This window comes from Fundulus heteroclitus, chromosome 12, assembly GCF_011125445.2.
Source record: "Fundulus heteroclitus isolate FHET01 chromosome 12, MU-UCD_Fhet_4.1, whole genome shotgun sequence".
Classification (NCBI taxonomy): domain Eukaryota; kingdom Metazoa; phylum Chordata; class Actinopteri; order Cyprinodontiformes; family Fundulidae; genus Fundulus; species Fundulus heteroclitus.
In genome coordinates this window covers 15,690,404-15,708,156 of record NC_046372.1, presented here as the reverse complement: position 1 = coordinate 15,708,156, position 17,753 = coordinate 15,690,404, and the positions used below count along the sequence as shown (strand labels likewise).

Genomic DNA, 17,753 nt, shown 5'->3' with positions numbered 1-17,753 from the left:
TGACATGAATAAGCGACTAGACAAGGCAAGGACGGATGGATCTCTATTTTTCTCATCAAAAACTCATTCCATCTCAATGAAAACTGCAAAGTTACCAGTAAATATCTGTTTTGCTAAACGCCCCAGTTAGTATACACAGGCCCTTAAAGGCCAGAACGCCCTGACAATAGTTCAGGATATCAGGATATTTGTTTAGTGCCAGACGTGTGTTTCTCTAAGCTGGTACTAAGTCATATAAGAATGTATTTAAATATTTTGCTCTTCTTATCGTTGAACACCTGCACGTTCCTAAAGCTCGCAAAAACCTAAGACACGCTAATCGTCTGGCGGCCTTGCCTCGTTTCCACAGAATACATTAGGATTGGGTGTTCTTTATACAGGCAGCTGCTGAACATTCCTGTTTATCTCTGTTGATACATGAAGGTATAGCCTCAGGCATGCTCTGTGAACCTGGGCGTGGGCGGCGATATTTGTACAGTTGTGGACAAATGAATACACTGAAACACAATTTAATGCGCAGGACACGTCAGTCGAAAAAGGCTTGAATCAATGTTTGCCTTCCAGGTGCGTTTTGTGAGCTTCTCCGGGTAAAAGTTGCTTGTCCCCACAGAGTTCATTGTGAATCCACCCATCGGATACCAAACAGGATTTTCTGTTGTTCGGCAGTTCTGCCTTTGCCACGTGAGAATGACCCGGGGTTTATGACTTGAACTTGTTTTAATGACTGAGCGTGTGAGACTGGTGGCCTTAAATTCTTCCCGCAGAAGAATCTGAAGCCGACCCCAGACGACTATGAGAAGTTGACTTTGCAGAATGTAAGAACGATTCATTCATGTTCTGGCCCAAACCCCATGAATAGGGATCTCTGTCCTGACAAATGTACTTGCTCTTGAAGGGGGGGGGGGGCTGAAAACAATGAATGAATTGTGGAGGCAAGCAGCTTGAGGAGTTTTTTTTTGTTTTGTTTTTTTGTCTCCAAAAAATGATTTACTTTCTAAACGAAAGCTTCATTTTTGCAATGCGTGTAAATACTTGTCTTAGTCACACCACCATGTTAGTGCTGTAACTGTAGGTACAGTCTTAAAAAAAAAAAAAGCGTTTTTAAATCGGTTCTTGCAGTGAGCTTTCAAACCTTTTCTTCAGCAGCCAAACAAAGAGAAAGACATCAGCGTCGCTCTGCTGACCAAACATAAAAAGAGACCATTACAAAGGTTGAACTGTTTTACCTCTCTTCACCCCCTCCAACTCCCGCCTTTCTTTTGGCAGGAACAATGTTGATGCATTACTGGACTGTTGTCCTTACCCCCTGATGATTTTCTTTAGCATTTTCTACTCCTCTTGTTTGAACAGATGCCTGCACCCCCCGCTCCAGCCCCCATCCTCTGGGACTGCCATAAGGCCTAGCACAATGAGCTAACACTCAATTACATTAATAGTGAGAGTCCGGCCCAGTCACTTCCTTCCAGAAAAGCAGCATCAAACGATGTGATGTATATCACTTCCTCAGGCAAACTTTTGTAGTCTTTTGTCCAACTTTATTTATGAATGGATTATGGATCAGAAGCTGCTTGACCGTGTTCACCTTTCAGTCGGTCCACTACTGCCCCGTGGAGCTTTTTTATAGCTGGACTCATTGGACCCACAATGGAGGCCAGTAAATGAAAGATGCTGTTTTTCTTTTCTTTTTTTTTTTACAGGGAGGATTTGGGTTCGCTGCAGAAAAAGGGATGCAGCCAGAGTCGTGAATAATGCGAAGAATCACTGAGGGATGGGAGACAGATTTACACAGCTTTCGTGTCTTGTTTGGTGTCCGCTCCCGGATCTTAGCCATTTGAATTCTGGGTAGAAGTCTGCTCGTAAGATAAGCAGGTGGTGTTTGCCTGCAAACAAGGACTGCAGCTCACGGTGTCTTGTTTCAGCCGTTTGCTGGTTACGTCCTTCAAGTGCCGCAGAATCTCAGAGCAGATTTCCCCTTTGACCTTTTCTAACTTTAAAACACCGGTGCGTTTTCAGATGGGTCTGCACAGAAGAGTCGTGGGCTTGTCTTTGCAAGAAAAAAAAAACTGTATTAGTTTAGATGATGGAGACATCTAAAAAGATTTTTTTAAAGGCTTTAGATTTCATTTGATTTTATAATAATTATGTGTTTGTCATTGTAGTTGACAAAATATCACAATCCTCTATCTGCACCTCCTGCTGAAGAATAAGTTCCTGCCCAAAATCAATAGTCACTGAAGCATTATGTTAGCTGTGCAAAATATTTTTCTCTTTTTACGTACAGCAGCACAATTTATTGCTGTGCGGTTTCTTTCTGTGTCACATTGCTTTTACTGATGTATTGCACAACAGGAAGTATGATCAAACTTAATCATTTATAGAAACATGCAGGAGTTTTTTTTTTATATTACAACAAAATGCATTCACATCGTCGTTGCACGGTAGCTGCACGTGCGATATAGCAAATGCACCTCTAAGAGTGAAGCTGCCATTTAAATTCCTTGACATGTATTTGTGGCAGTGAACATGTAAACTGAAACCTCCAAGTGGAGTTATTATTTTGTTTGTCAGTTTTGGGCCAAAATGATGATAAAAAAGAAGCAAGATTTTTTTCAGTGAAACTAAAAAAAAAAGAAGAAAACGTTGTAGGCTTTAATGCACTGGAGTTTTCTTTCCATAAGATCAAAGTGACCTCAGAATTCTAACCCCAAAATAACAATAAATGGGATGACCACCTTATGTCAAAGTTCCACTAGTTTTTTATGATTTGTTTTTGTCATTATCTGATGGCCTTCCTTTTCTGATTAGTATAATGCAGTAAGTGTTTGACAAGGCCAGGTGAGAGCTATTTTGACTCGGAATGGTGTAGGCTTAATTGTTGTGCTAAGGTACAAAGTATCACCACAGTTACATTTTATAGAAAAGTAATTTCAGAAGAAATTGTGAGTTTTGTTTTAAGACAAGTTATACAAATTATACAGCAAGACAAATTATACAACAGATCGATGTTGTTGGTTGTTTTAGATCACTTATTGCCTCACCCAAAATTTATCATGTAGAAATTGCACCGTGTGGCTGGGACTTAAATTTTCGTTGGCTTTTTATTAAATGTTTACCTCCAGACCTTTCAAATCTAAATCTGAATCATCCCAGACCCTTATCTAAAGGTTGATTTATTATCAGTTGGCCTTGTGAGTGTAATGTGTAATGGTGTTTGACCAAGCTTGTTTGGATACGTTGTAATTAACAATATTTAAATGTAGAGGCCTGTCCTCAAAACTGTATTCTGTCTTTAAAAAGTTAAAATGAGGAAAACAATTTAGACTATTTGATTCGCTGTCAGCTCCGAAATATGACACTAATTAATGCAAAAGTATTATCGCCTCGGAAAATACTAGAAGATACATGTTGTAAAGAATTGTAATAATGTTCTCAGTTTTTCAGTTATTTAATTCCACACCTTTAAAATATTCGATCAAGGTAAAGAAAAAAAACAACAACAACAGAGAAGAGTCTAGCACCTTATCTCAAGGTTATAGTTCTAATGATTTGCTGCTGTCATTATCTGATGGCCTTAGACTTCTTATGGGAATAATGCGGGTCATAAATCCCTCACGTTTTATTGTTCTCCTCTGAAACACCATGTGTGGTTCCGCAGAAGCCTCTAAACATCCGTATTTTTTCTTCTACCCCCCGACGGCGGAGAGCCTGGTCTGTCACGGTTCCCCCTTTATTTCAGCTCCGCCCAGAAATCAGTCGATGAAATTCAGCATCACTCTCGCCACCGCTCGGCCAATCAGCGCGCAGAGTGGGTGGTCCCTGAACGGTGGTCCGTGAGGGCGGCAGCCAATGAGAGCGCCCGCCAGTCGGACAAAGCGCTCGCGTCAACGACCGTTGGTTGTTTGAATCCTGCTTACTTAAGGAGGCGACATGAGGTGAGATAGCGGTTTCGGTATAAAAGCTAACGGACCGTGTCGCTGCCTGAGCATTTCCTGCCAGCGAGCAGAGCGAACCGTTATGAGTAGTTTTAAAGCACGGGAGCACTAACGATATTAACGTAAGAGTTTCCAGGTGTGATGACGACACCTACAGCCAATGCTGCCCACATGTGTTATGACCACGCTGCTTCAGCCCAATTCATTCATAATCCGGACGGCACTAACGGGTTCAGCACATTATTAACGTCTCAGCAGGCGAGACAATAAATACAATTTCATTTAAAAACACACTTGCATGAACCAGCATATAAGGTGAAATATTTTTTTTAAAGCGTCCGCTGCTGATTCGCTACATGAACGTTCACCTAAACTGATATTTATTCCAGTTTTACATGTACACGCCACCCATGCAGCCGCCCCAAAAGAGAGTCATCTCGCCATAGACATAAAACACGCAGAACGTCAGTGCAGGTTGGCCTTGGAAAAGCGAGTCAGAAATTTTCGGGGTTTTCCAAATAAAAGAAGCTCTGAAGTTGAAACTAAGATGGTGGTGATAGTTTGTTTTATGCAGAATAATGTCTGTTATTTTTTTTTAGAACTTTGATAGTGGTAATCAGTGAAGCAAAAATGGTCGATCTCTATAAAAAAAAAAATCAAAATAACACAGATGAAGCAATATGCAACACACTGTGCCTGAAATGCAAATAAACCCTATTTAGTTTTGAAGATATAACAAACAATGCTATTTCATTTCAGCTATAATAATCCATCCATCCATTGTCTGTAGTTACTTATCTGTGCAGTGTTGCAATGACTGGTGCCCATCTCCAGCAGTGGTATAATAATTCATGATAAAAAAAATACATTATTATTGTTGTAATTATCTATACCCATAGATCCTAGTAGGGTCGTCAGGAGTAGGGGGCAGATGACTATCTCCATCTTTTTTGACTTTGTCAACTGTGAAAGTAAGCCGTAGTACCCTAACACATCTATTTATAGGGGCAGGGGAAGAGATGTGATTATTATTATGATGATGAATATTGCATATATATCTATCTATATATATATATATATATATGAAGATAGTAACAGTGGCGCAGGAGTGAGGGAGTTTCGTCCTGTAACTGGTGGGCTGCTGGTTCCAAACGGGCACTTCCACTGTCTCAGTTATTGTATCAACCTCACCTGCTTTACCTGCTGCCGGTGGTCAGAGAAGGCCTGAAAGTGTCGATTGTATGGCAGCGATGCTTCTGTCAGTCTACAGGGCAACTGTATGTTGTTTAAATCACTTGGCCTGGCCTTAAAAAAGTGCTCAATATATATATATATACATATAGATTACTCAGAGACTGCCATTTAAAGCCCTAATTTCTGTCATAGAGAGATAGAGAGAGAGAGAGAGATAGAGAGAGATAGAGAGAGAGAGAGAGAGAGAGAGATAGAGAGAGAGACACACACAGATATAGAGATAGATAATATATATACACACAAATATATAGAGATATAAGTATAAATAGAAAATAGTATATATATATATAGTATATATACCACACATATACATATATATATATATAAATATACATATATATATATATATATATATATATATATATATATCTAATATATATATATATATATATAATATATATATATATATATATATATGTGTGTGTGTGTGTGTGTGTGTGTGTGTGTGTGTGTGTGTGTGTGTGTGTAAATGCATTTTTTTAACCCGGTCCCAACAAGAACTGCCCCGGTCAAGATGGCCTCGCCGATACGCACTCTCGCGCTACTCTACCCCTTTTATGTCTATGCCGACGCCCTCATTACGCGAAGAGGAAGGGGAGGAAAGGAGGTGGGCTACCGTTTTTCTACCTCGCGGAGTGGTGCCGAGCCGCTGTTTCATTCCACCTCCGTCTCCGAGCAGCTCGGTCCTCCCATCTCCTCAGGGGTTTAAACGGCGTTTAGTTAATTTTTTTGTTTTTTAATTTTAATTTTTTTTTTTACAGAAAAAGGAAGTGCCAACAATTTAAACCCCCCTCCACCTCACCAGGAGGACCGCACGCCGCTTCTAACGCCCCCGGTGAAGAGAGAAGTTTGAACCCGCTGCTGCTGCTCTGGAGACGGCGGAACCGAGCCTTGACCGGTCCTACACATTCTCAGCCCGCTCTTCTCTAAATACATATTTATATTTACATAAATATTTTTTAAGAAGCTATCGTCGACTTCCGTGAAGTTAAATTTTTCCCCACCGGCATCATGACCCGGAGATCCTGTTGCATTTACGCCACCGGCATCGTCTGCGCTCACCTCCTGATCGTGGGGATCGCCCTGGTCGTGGCTCAAGTCTTCCAAACGATGATCCACAGCCGGCTAAAAAAGGTGAGCCCGTTATTTCCACACCCTCACCCTCCCACGCCGTGTCTTGTCTTTTAAAGGGGCTTTTAAAGGTCTGTGGTCTGCAGGGACAAATCAAAGCTACATTTATTAGCGTGTCACACACTCCCTCGTCCGGGATAGGAACGAGTGAAAATGTATTTATTTTTTGGCCGATTAATCTGCTTTATTTCTATTTGTTAGTCCACGATTCCACCAGAGGCTCTATGGTTTATTAAACAAATGGTTTCTGTTTTAAAAACCGATGTTAAAATCCCCCTACAACTCCCCACAGAGGATGGAGGTGAATCCCACCTCCTCCCATTTTTAAAGGCTCTTTAACATCTGACGCTTCCTATTGGCTGTAGATCTGCTGTGGGTTTAATCCTGACGGGCATGCTGGTAACCTGTCCGGCTCTGCGACACATTTCTGCCGGATGCAGGCTCCAGAGCCTGTTCAGTGATTTTTACAGGAGGCAGTAGTAGAAGTCTTGGTAAATAAATGGGAGGTAAAGAGAGGGGGGGTTGTGCAGGTCTGGGGGAGGGGAGACTGACTGAGTGAGCAGGCAGGCAAATCTGTAGTCCTGACTGTCTGCAGTGGGTATTTTACCAGAAAATCTGCATTCATTTAATCAAATAAATGAACTGGCGTGAGACCTGAAAAATGGCATCCTCTGCCTCCCTGATCTCTGGGAGAATAGAGATTTTTAAAATGTGTTAAGTTGTCGTGTCATCTCTCGCTTGTTGTTGAAGTTTTAGGGGTGGGAGTGTAAGGGGGGGGGGGGGGGGCTGATGGATGTGTAACCCCGGCTGGGTGGGGTTACTGGCATCCTGCACGCCGACTCGCTGCTCTTAACCCTGCATTCCTCCGCCACGGCGTTGGGTTTTCAAAGCGTCTTTTTTGGCTTCTACGCGAGGGAATGTGGGACACTAAGGGGTCAGGGTCCAGGTCTGAGTCGGACCCAAATTAAGGGAGTTCAGCAAAAAAAAAAAAAAAAAAAGTTCATCAGCTGATGCAGCTGCTGGTGACAAGAAATGACAGCGTCGGCTAATCCTCTTTCGCCACAGTCTTCCCAAATAAATCAGACTCTGGGCCCGTCTGATCTGAGGCCAGGCGCGTCTTTCTGTGAGAGTGAAGCCAAAAGCCGCCTCCAGGACGTCCAAGGCGAGGACTTTCTTGGCTTTCTGGCCCTTGAGGGCATCATATTTGTTGTTGCCAGAAAGACGTCGCCTAATGCCTCGCTTGTTTATCCTGCTTAGGCAAATCCCCCCCCGATCATTTAGCTCAAATGACAAAAGAAGACACAAAACAACACACATTCATGCCACTCCTTTTCACTGAGGTGTAAAAAAAAAAAAAAAAGCCTTGAACAACAAGGTCAAGGCAGCTAGTTTTTCATGAAGCTGTGACTTTTCGTTTCTTTTTTCCTTCAGTTCAGTGAAAACACAGTTACACGCGCTTGTTTTTGACACAGGAAGGCTTTCCTCTGATGAATTGCCGTTCTTTTACCCTTTGCCCGAGGCCCTCTTTGAAAAGACCTTTATCCAAGGTTTGACAAACACAAGGATTCCCGCATGCTGGAGTCACACGATCAGTCCGCCCAGGTGCTGCAGGGGGGAGCGGGCCACTTCTCGACCGATAGTTTAGATTATTTATATATATATACACGTATATAATGTGTTCATTTGTCCCTGCTCAGCTGATGGTCATGCCTTTTTTTCCCTGCATCATCTGGTTTCATTTCAGCTTTTAATTAAGCGCTCTCATCAGCGACTCCAGAGAGTCGGGCTCCTTAAATACCTCTAGTTCTCTTTTAGGACTCGATGCTGGAGACTTTATGGTGGCAAACTAAATTTGCTCATTTAGTCGTTTCTGACGTGACCTAAAATCGTTTAGTTTGCAGTCGGGTCAGTTGCCGCGTTGCTGTTTCGTCTTAAAACGTGACTTTAGGGAGAGATGCACCGATCAGGCTTTTTTATTTATTTATTTATTTTTTATTTTACCGATTTCTGGCCTCTTTAAGCTGCCGATTCAGATTTTAACCAGTTTTGTATATATTTTTTCACCCTAGTAAATATAAAACAGTAAAAACCAACTGCTGATCCTTTGAGATGTAGTTATTTTGAATCCAACAGAAACTTTAATAATTGTTTGATCATCCTCATCCTTTTAATGTGATTTTTATTAAATGTAAAACAAAAATAAAAGTTAACAAAAGTGGTGGGAGTTCTTAGTTTGTTTTTTGTTTTATTTCTTTTTTTTGTAATTTATATTTGAATGAATCCCAGATCAGCGCCGATCAAGGGGAAAAATTGGCCAATAACAGTCTCTGACTCATTGATCGGTGCATCTTTTGATCTTTAAGGTGTCAAGACATTAATCTTTTATTTTATGCTATTGTTTTTTTGCTGTTGTTTTTTTTTAAAATCAAGGATAAATGCTGCAACAAAGGACGGGGAAACATCCATTAGGGCTCTTTGAATGCTGGAAGTCGTAACCCAAACAGGAAGTTCTAGACACACCTTATGCTATATACGCTCCTGTGAAAGCCCGCAGTAAACGATGTGTGCGGCTCCTCCGAGGCTTTAAGGCGAAACCAAAGGAAGCGGATCGTTTTTTTTCTCTCTTCCCAGATGCAGATTTACTTTTCCAGTCAGCAAACACCTTTAGCTAACATGCTGCTTCACAGCCGACTGCCCAGGTTAAACATTACAGTACGTTATGTTCAGCCATGAAGCTTCCTCGCCTTCTCCATCCGATTTAAAGCCTAAAGGTGTTCAAAAAACGTTGAGGTGTGCTTTAACGTTTTCATGCTCAGAATATAAAACCTCTCTGACACCATTTGACACGTATCGGATGGCGAACGCTCCAAGCGTGGTTCCTGTCGGCAGGTTTTTTTTGCCCAGGCTTGCCAAACTCCGTACTAGCTGTCGTTCTTGTTTGGATCTACTGACGCTTTTTTCAGGCCTTTTTTTTCTTCTTCTTCTTTTTTCTTTGGGTTTTTGAGGCCTTGTCGTCACACCTGTTCCTCTCTAAAAAGAAAAAAAAGGTGCCATGTGCACCCTCAGATGGCGCTCAGGGCGGCCAAAGACTCTGACGGCGACTGAAAACGATGAAACCGAAAGCTTACGCCCATGACTTTCAGAGCAGCTTAAAGATATGTTTGGTTTTGGGTTGTTTCTCAGTCAGAATGTGGGTTTTACGTTGTTGTTTTTCTTTCTTCTTCTGGTTGACAGGAAATTACTTTGACGGAGAAGAGCCAAGTGTTTGAGTCATGGAAGAATCCACCCCCACCCGTTTACATGGAGTATTACTTCTTCAACGTTACCAATCCCGAGGAGTTTCTGGCGGGAAAGAAGGCGTCTGTTCAACAGATCGGCCCTTATACTTACAGGTAGGTTTCATGTCCAGACGTTCCCGGCTGCCTGAGGTCATAAGAGCGTTTTGTGTATGGGTGCATTGGATCGGCTACGATTTCCTTAATTTATAGAGATCGGCCGATCTTTGATGTGAAACTGATCTTATCTACCTCTGCAATGGTCTAAATCGCCCACTGTCAATGCTCTAAACTTTTATTTATGTTTGAGAGCAGTTATTTGAGACGTTTTCGTTGTTTCACGGATACTGATTAATGTTTTTCAAGGTAAGTTTGAAATAATGAAGGTGTCTTGCGATCTTATAGCTACTGGCTGTGTCTGTTATTTAGAAAAAAATTGGTCTTTCTCAAAATCAGAATCAGCACGTCTGGCTTCTTAAAGATCGTTGATCGGCCAGAAACCTGCAATCGGTGCACCTCTAGTTTTTTTTGTTTTTTATTCAGGGTTCCCGCGGATCCTTAAAAAGTCTTAAAAGGCATTGAATTCTGTATTATAAAACTAAGGCCTTAATTGGCATTAAAATGTCTTAAATCAGTCTTTCTTAGGTCTTAAAATTGTTACCAGGTCATAAATAGGATTTTATTTTTGTAATCCTTACCAAACGGTAAAATAATTGACACAATTATATTTTTTTAAATTTACCAAATGGCTCAATGTAACCATTATTGATTCCGTCCCGATAGTGGAACCAATAAAAACTGTTGCGGCTGGACCATAGCTGCGAAAAACAGTTGGCACTGGTTATGTTGTGGTTCTTAAAACTGATTTATACTTTATTTTAGTAGGGAACAAAAAGTTTGTGAATTCAGTTCAGTAGTTGTTAAAAATATATCTGTAATTTGTGTGTTTTTTTTTTAGCTTTCTTCCTATATGGAATGTTTTGCAAAATTTTAAACATGTCTACTGGGCCAGAAAATAATGGTTTATGTTAAAATAAACATTTGGGTGAAGTTGTCGCAACCAGGTTTGTCTTGTTTATCGTGAAGTTGGTCTTAACTTTTTATTTCAAGTGGCATTAAAAAGTCTTAAAAAGTCTTGAATTTAACTTTCCTTATGCTGTAGGAACACTATTTGTTTTCTTTGCTCAAAATGTTCTAAACGTCAAATTATTCTTACAAATGAAGTAGATAAAAGACACAGCGACCCACCCAGAGGAGAGATCCAGAAAAGAGGGAGAGAAATTATGCACAGAATGACTTTTCGGTGTATTGCCGTACACAGAAGTGCAAATAAGAGTCAATAACCTCTCTATGGCTGACCTTAAAACTGACTGTGTAAGCAGGTTCTCTGTGTCCGGTCTGACTGAGTTTGAGCTTATTTTCTGAAGATGAATGGGTGAAAGCTTGTAGAGACATTACCTAAAAGCTGTGCAGCTGTAATTGTAGTAAAAGCGGAATGTACAGTTTAGACGCAGGTGTTCCACCTTTTTTTAATCTGTTAAAAGAAATGAAAATAATCATGTTTGAATGTGACAATATGTAAAGAAGTTTAATGGGTGTACATACTTTTGTTTATAACCTGTTGCTTGATGCCATTTTGCCATTAAGAGAGAGCTGCTGAGCTGGACATGTGATCCAGATGTAGTGCTGAAGGCAGCCAGAGGAAATGTTTATCATCTGGTTCTTTTTTTTTGCCAAAGTGACTGACCAATGTCCTGTCCACACCAGGGAATACAGGCCACGGGAAAACGTAACTTTCCTGGAGAACGGCACCAAGATTTATGCCCTGAACCCCAAATCTTTTGTCTTTGTTCCTGAGAAGTCAGCTGGTGACCCTGAGGTGGACATCATCACGACGGTCAACATCCCATACGTGGTGAGACAAACCGTCCGCTACGCTGTCCTTAAGTTTGACAGACAGTCTGTTTTTTTTTGTTTTCCAGGTCACCGTCATGTTCGTTTTGTTTTGACATTTAGATGTTTCAGACATATAAACTTTTAAACGTACACTGGGCCAAGTCAAGCATGTAACAGGAACCTAAAACGACGAGCTAATATCAACAGGAAGTAGTATATGCACTGCAAAAACGGAACTAGAAATAAGTAAAATGTTCTCAAAATTTGTGTATTTGTTCTTGATTTGAGCAGGTATATAAGATGATTTGCCAATGGAATAAGAATTTTGCACTTAGAATAGGAACAATTCATCTCAATCATCTTATTTCAAGTGCAGGATGTCTAATTATCTTATTTTATGGGGTCAAAATACTCATTCCATTGGCATATAATCTTATTTACCTGCTCAAATCAAGGATAAATACACTAACTTTAAGAACATTTTACTTATTTTTAGATCAGTTTTTGCAGTGTGTAAGTTCCTTTCTCAGTTCGTTAAACTGCACTTTTCCCCTGTCCTTTAACTGTCTCTCCAAGGCGGTGATGAGCGAGCTGAACTCCTACAACTTCTTTCTGCGCTCCATGGTCTCCGTTTACGTGAGCTCCCTGGGGATTGACATTTTCATGACTCGAACCGTCCACGAGATTCTGTGGGGCTTCAAGGACCCGCTGCTGACAAAGATCCACAAAATGAAGCCGGATGTGGACGAATACTTTGGCCTGATGTGGAAGGTGGGTTCTGCTGGTTGTTGTGGGTTTTTTTTTTTTTTTGTTTGTTTTTGTTTTGTTGTCATGCGAAACCATTAGGGCATCGGACTCATCGCTCAGAGTTACTGAAACGACAAAAAAAAGGGGGAAGTCGGTCGTAATGTCACTTGAAAAGACGTGCGCCTAATGCTGATGGAAGATTTCGTACTTCCTGTTTGACGGAGCGCCGTAACGTAACGTAATCAAGCGCATGACTTTGCAGGGTTGCATTTGAGGTCACTCAGATAGAGCTGACGATCCTTTTAATTGATCAGGAAAAGAACAGAAATTACCCTTTTTTATTATTATTATTATTATTATTATTATTATTTTAAACTGGAATACAGGAAGAAAAAAAAAAACCTTTAACACAATAAAATCAATTAGTTATTTTAATTTACGGCCATAAACACCAGATCTGATCTCAGTATGCTGGGCCTGTCAGAACAAATACAAAGGAGTGGGTTTTTTTTTTTTTTTTTGTTTCCCCCACTCAGGGTCATGTGTCCCCGGTGATAAATGCCGTTTCTGACAGCTGCTGCTTCCACTGCTTCCTGCTCTGTCGCTCCTCAGCGCAGCGTGTCTGAACACCGCGTTTTCCCCTCCTTCTCCACAGAAAAACGGCACTCACGAAGGAGAGTTTGTGTTCCACACCGGCGAGCAGAACTACTTGGATTACGGCAAGATCGACACCTGGAATGGCCTGAGGTAAACTTTTAGGTTGAGCCACTCTATCTGGTCCCCCCCCCCCCAACCCCATCCACTAGTCTGCTGCTTTCCTGAATGATATGAAACTCCTCTGTCAGCATGTCGCTAAAACTTCCTGTTGTCCCCTGATATCCATGTTTGCTTTGTCCAGGGGCAAGAACCTTTGCTCTTTGGGCCTGAGGCTGAAACTATTGCAAAATTAGACGTTGTGGAGACCCGAAATTGGGTGAAAGTGTGGTTTGAGATGGGTCAACACGAGCAGGCCCAATCCGGTTGATTCTATTTCTGCTTGTTGGAGAATATTAACTTTTTTTATCGTTGTCGTGGAAGATCTTATTTAAATTTCATTAGAGTTATGAAACAAAGTGCCGAAATGAGCTTCTTGCTTTGCCCCTTTGCGACCCGATCCCCTGATACGCGGAGGACAATAGATGGATGGATTTATAGTGAATAGTATAAAATCTCTGATCGAAACAAATGATAATAGTTCATTAGGAGATTTAGATTTATATTTTAAACGGGCTTTGCTGCAATTTGGCAATATATTGTAGAAAATTTTCAGTTTGAAATCATTATTTGTCTTTTTTCCGTAGTATCTTAAAGGGATAGTTCAGAATTATTATGAAGCTGTCAGAGTAGTTAATATCTTACGTGTAGCAAATATTTCACATTCATATAGGGTGATAATTTACACCGTTGTCTAGTAATTTATTCTGGAAATGGAGATAGAGGGCGGTGGGGCCACCAACACGCTTCCTGTGTGAAACGTAGACCTGAGAGTGAAAACTGTGACGCGTTTGCGGTCAAAGTAACTGTTTAATATCAAAAGTACAGCGACGTAACCAGGTAAAGATATGAGAAAAGCCTCACCAGACGTTGTTTTATAGACCTTTTAAACCACTTTTATATCAGTGGTCACATTTCACACAGGAGGATTATTGGTGCCGCGGCGCCTCTCGTCTTCGCTTCCGTGTAAATAAGCGTCCAAAACCAAAGGGTTAAGGGTTTAAAAGTTTGTAAAATAATGTTTGGGTAGATCTCCGTGAAATTTCAGGGATGAAAGTTTGATTCTCTTAGGGCTGAACGATTTTGGAAAATAATCTAATTGCGATTTTTTTTTTTTTTTTTTTTTTTCTTAATATTGCGATTTAATGCAATTTTTTTCCAGTTTAATTTATCATGTCTTTTCAAACATATACAAACAACAAATCAATTTGTTTCCTCGCCGTGCAGATTAGTTGCTAAAAGACCCACAGCATCTAAACTCAGAGCAGAAATGATCGCATTCAGCCTACGATATATTTCAACCAAAATTGCAATTTTGACTTTTCTCTGCATTAAACCACAAGTAACAAAAATGGCCTCTAGATAAAGATGTTTGTAAACAAGGACTATTTAAAACAAGAACTTTTAATGTTTCTATTAATCAGAATATTGTCCAAGAAAACAGCTTTTAGTTGATTTGGACATCAATCCTTGTTGAACATGAAGTGCAACCAACAAGCAAGTCTAGTTAATAAACTGACCTGTACTTAATGCTATGTGTGATTATATAAACTCTAAAACAAGTAATAAAATGAGATTATCTCACTGCTGCAACTGTCCTCCCATCCATGTGGAGGCAAACCCACTTTAAACATTTTACCGACACCTAATGGACGTTTCTAATTCCCTAATTGTTACATAGCCAAAAATTGCAGATTCTGCGATTTGGAAATTGCGTTTTTTTAAATCGCGATTATATTGAAAATGCGATTAATTGTTCAGCCCTAGATTCTCTCGACGTCCACTTTGGTGTTGGACCTCGTTGGATCTGCTGTAATAAAATAATCTGTATTTACGCTTGATTTAAAAAAAAAAAAAAAAAAAAAAAAGCCCAGAAAGGTACCAGCTGCTGCTGCTCAGAACCTCACTTTAATGTGTTTAATGTAAAGTTTTTAACCATCTCTCTATTCCCGCATACACGTGACTTTCCCACTTAAAAGTTTCCCTGCTTCGTTCCTCTCTCCATCAGTAAAATGTCGTGGTGGTCGTCCAATCAGAGCAACATGATCAACGGCACGGACGGCGCCGTCTTCCACCCGCTGATCGACAGGAACGAGCTGCTGTACATCTTCGCCGCCGACCTCTGCCGGTACACATGTTTGCTTGTTGTTGCTGTTTTTTTTTTTTTTTTTAGCTCATTTGGTTACAGTCAAAGCGTCGTGGCGGAGGGGAGGATGAAGCCTTCTGGTCAGATTTATGGCATGGAAGGAAATACCAGCTAAGTCATTTACTCACAACCCGCTGATAAGTATGTGTGACGTTACGACGTACGATAAGGCTGGCAGTAAACACCAGGAAAGAGATACCAGGGTTTATTATTTAGTTAATTGTGTTTTTTTTTTTGTTTTTTTACCAGAGCATAGTTCTAATTTTAGGATTAGCAGATTAAACGGTTGCTTTTTTTTTTTTTGCCCCTCAGGTCAATTCATCTGGCGTACGTAAAGGACGTGGAGGTGAAGGGAATCCAGGCCTACCGCTTCGCACCCCCCAACGACGTCCTCATGAGTCCCGACAAAAATCCCACCAACGCCGGCTTCTGCGTGCCGGCCGGAGACTGCCTCGGCACGGGGGTGCTCAAAGTCAGCGTTTGTCGAGAAGGTACGACGCCGGCCCCCCCGATCAATCAACCCTTCCTCAGTCCCCTCAGACTGTGACCTACTTATCAGCGGTACCCTTTAATCCAAACTAACCTCATGACACACTGCAAAAACTGATCTAAAAATAAGTAAAATGTTCTTAAAGTTGGTGTATTTATCCTTGATTTGAGCAGGTAAATAAGATCATCTGCCAATGGAATGAGTATTTTGACCCCTTAAAATAAGATAATTAGACATCCTGCACTTGAAATAAGATGATTTAGATGAATTGTTCCTATTTTAAGTGCAAAATTCTTATTCCATTGGCAAATCATCTTATTTACCTGCTCAAATCAAGGACAAATACACAAATTTTAAGAACATTTTACTTATTTCTAGTTCCGTTTTTGCAGTGCACAGATTCCCCCCCCGTCACCGTCCAAAAAGTCCACCTCTTCGGTCAGCGACCCCCTCCTCCGCCTGATGTCTGACATTCCCGGTGTTTGAGCTCCTCAGATTTGACTCGGCAGCGGTTCAATTATTAACTCTGCTGACTGCGCACCCAGATTTTATGACGGCGATTGTGTGTGCAGGGATCGGTGTAGTAAAGCAATCTCTCCTCTGACCCTGTAACCTTGCGGATCGTTCTAGCTGATCATTCTTGCAACTCACCGGAAATGTAAAGTTAGAATTACTTCTTTTTTTCTTTTTTTATTTACGATTTTACTCTTATACGATTGGGGGTAAAAAAAAAAAAAAAAAAAAAAGCAAGTTTCGCTCCGGAGTTTTGTTTTATTTGCACAAAAAAATGACTTTCTTGTTTAAAGACTATTGAAATGAAACCGTTCATCTAATTTTAGGCGTGTCAAAAGCAGATAAAGGGGCGAATACATTCCTTTGACGTTCCCTCCTTACACAGAGAGCAGATCATGTGCGGTTTACGACGAGATCAAAGATGAGCTGCAGGAGCGATTTGAGAGCTTTGGGTCATTAACTGCAGGCATCATAAAAAGCACCATTAGAAATATAAAAATCAGCTCACCTGCTGGCTGAAACACTAGATAGAATGGAAGGTGTTTATCTCAAGATTAAATATTTTATCTAGCGTACGGTAGTGTTTAAATAACGGTGAGATTGTTTGTGTAGGTTATAAATTAAGGCACTTCCAGCACTTTAAAGGTTGATATTCTGAGATTATGTCTTAAATTTACATGTAAACCTCTAAAAAAAAAAATGAACTCGTTTCCTTTCTGTAATAAGCCAGAAATCTTTAGATCTGCAGGCGATGCTTCAGGCGCGTCACAATCCCTGAAAATGAAATGCCAAAACAAAAGCGAATCCCATTTCCATAATATTTTAATATAACCAAATGAAAAAAATCACCTTAATTTCTTTATGCAAACAGCCTCTCAGCGGTCTGGATCCCGAGGATTTGTTGCTTCACTGAGATTGTCTCATGTTTCTCACCCGACGGCTGAAACTTTGCGTCGTTAAATAAAAGCGTTGCTGTCGCTCAGGCCTGCAAAGCCGCGCAGAAACGTGATTGTACTTTAACATTTCAGGTAGTAAAAACGAGAGGAATCCTCTATTTAAATTAGTTTGCTTAAGATGATAAAGGCACGTTCAAGGGGAGAAGTTTGGATTTCATATGCGATAATCGTTTCGTCTTGGCAGCGTGGTATTTCTGTTGCGTAAATGTGGTTTTTTTTTTTAAATAAGGGGGAGCTGGTTCTGAGGAATGTTATCGGTTCAGAGTCCCGTTCTGCACTGCAAAAACAGAACTAAAAATAAGTAAAATTTTCTTGAAATGAGTGTATTTGTCTTTGATTTGAGCAGGTAAATAAGATTATCTGCCAATGGAATGAGTCATTTTACCCCTAAAATAAGATAATTAGATATAATGTACTTGAAATAAGTTGATGGAGATCATCAGCTCTTCCTATTTTAAGTGTGAAAATCTTATTCCATTGGCAGATTATCTTATTTACATACTCAAATAATGTGCAAATTCACTAATTTTAAGACAATTCATACTTATTTTTAGTTTAGTCTGTTTTTGCAGTGGCACTGCAAAAAGAAAGTACAAATTTCTTAAAATCAGTGAATTTGTCCTTGATTTCAGCAGGTAAACAAGGCGATCTACCAGTGGA

At 40.4% G+C, this 17,753-nt stretch overlaps 1 protein-coding gene across 3 annotated transcripts in view; it reads left to right on the top strand.

The window, feature by feature from the left end:
* scarb2a (scavenger receptor class B, member 2a) overlaps positions 1-17,753 on the top strand; it is a 43,971-nt gene that overhangs the window by 16,920 nt on the left and 9,298 nt on the right. Inside the window, exons 2-8 of one of the 3 annotated variants that reach the window (XM_036144048.1) lie at positions 5,948-6,320; positions 9,552-9,709; positions 11,360-11,507; positions 12,065-12,259; positions 12,891-12,982; positions 14,997-15,116; positions 15,447-15,625. In XM_036144048.1, the coding sequence (XP_035999941.1) occupies positions 6,198-6,320; positions 9,552-9,709; positions 11,360-11,507; positions 12,065-12,259; positions 12,891-12,982; positions 14,997-15,116; positions 15,447-15,625 (1,015 nt within the window). In that variant the 5' untranslated portion in view covers positions 5,948-6,197. Of the gene's footprint in view, positions 1-5,820; positions 6,321-9,551; positions 9,710-11,359; positions 11,508-12,064; positions 12,260-12,890; positions 12,983-14,996; positions 15,117-15,446; positions 15,626-17,753 lie in introns of those variants that run through there. The other 2 variants (XM_036144049.1, XM_036144047.1) reach the window with 2 other exon arrangements.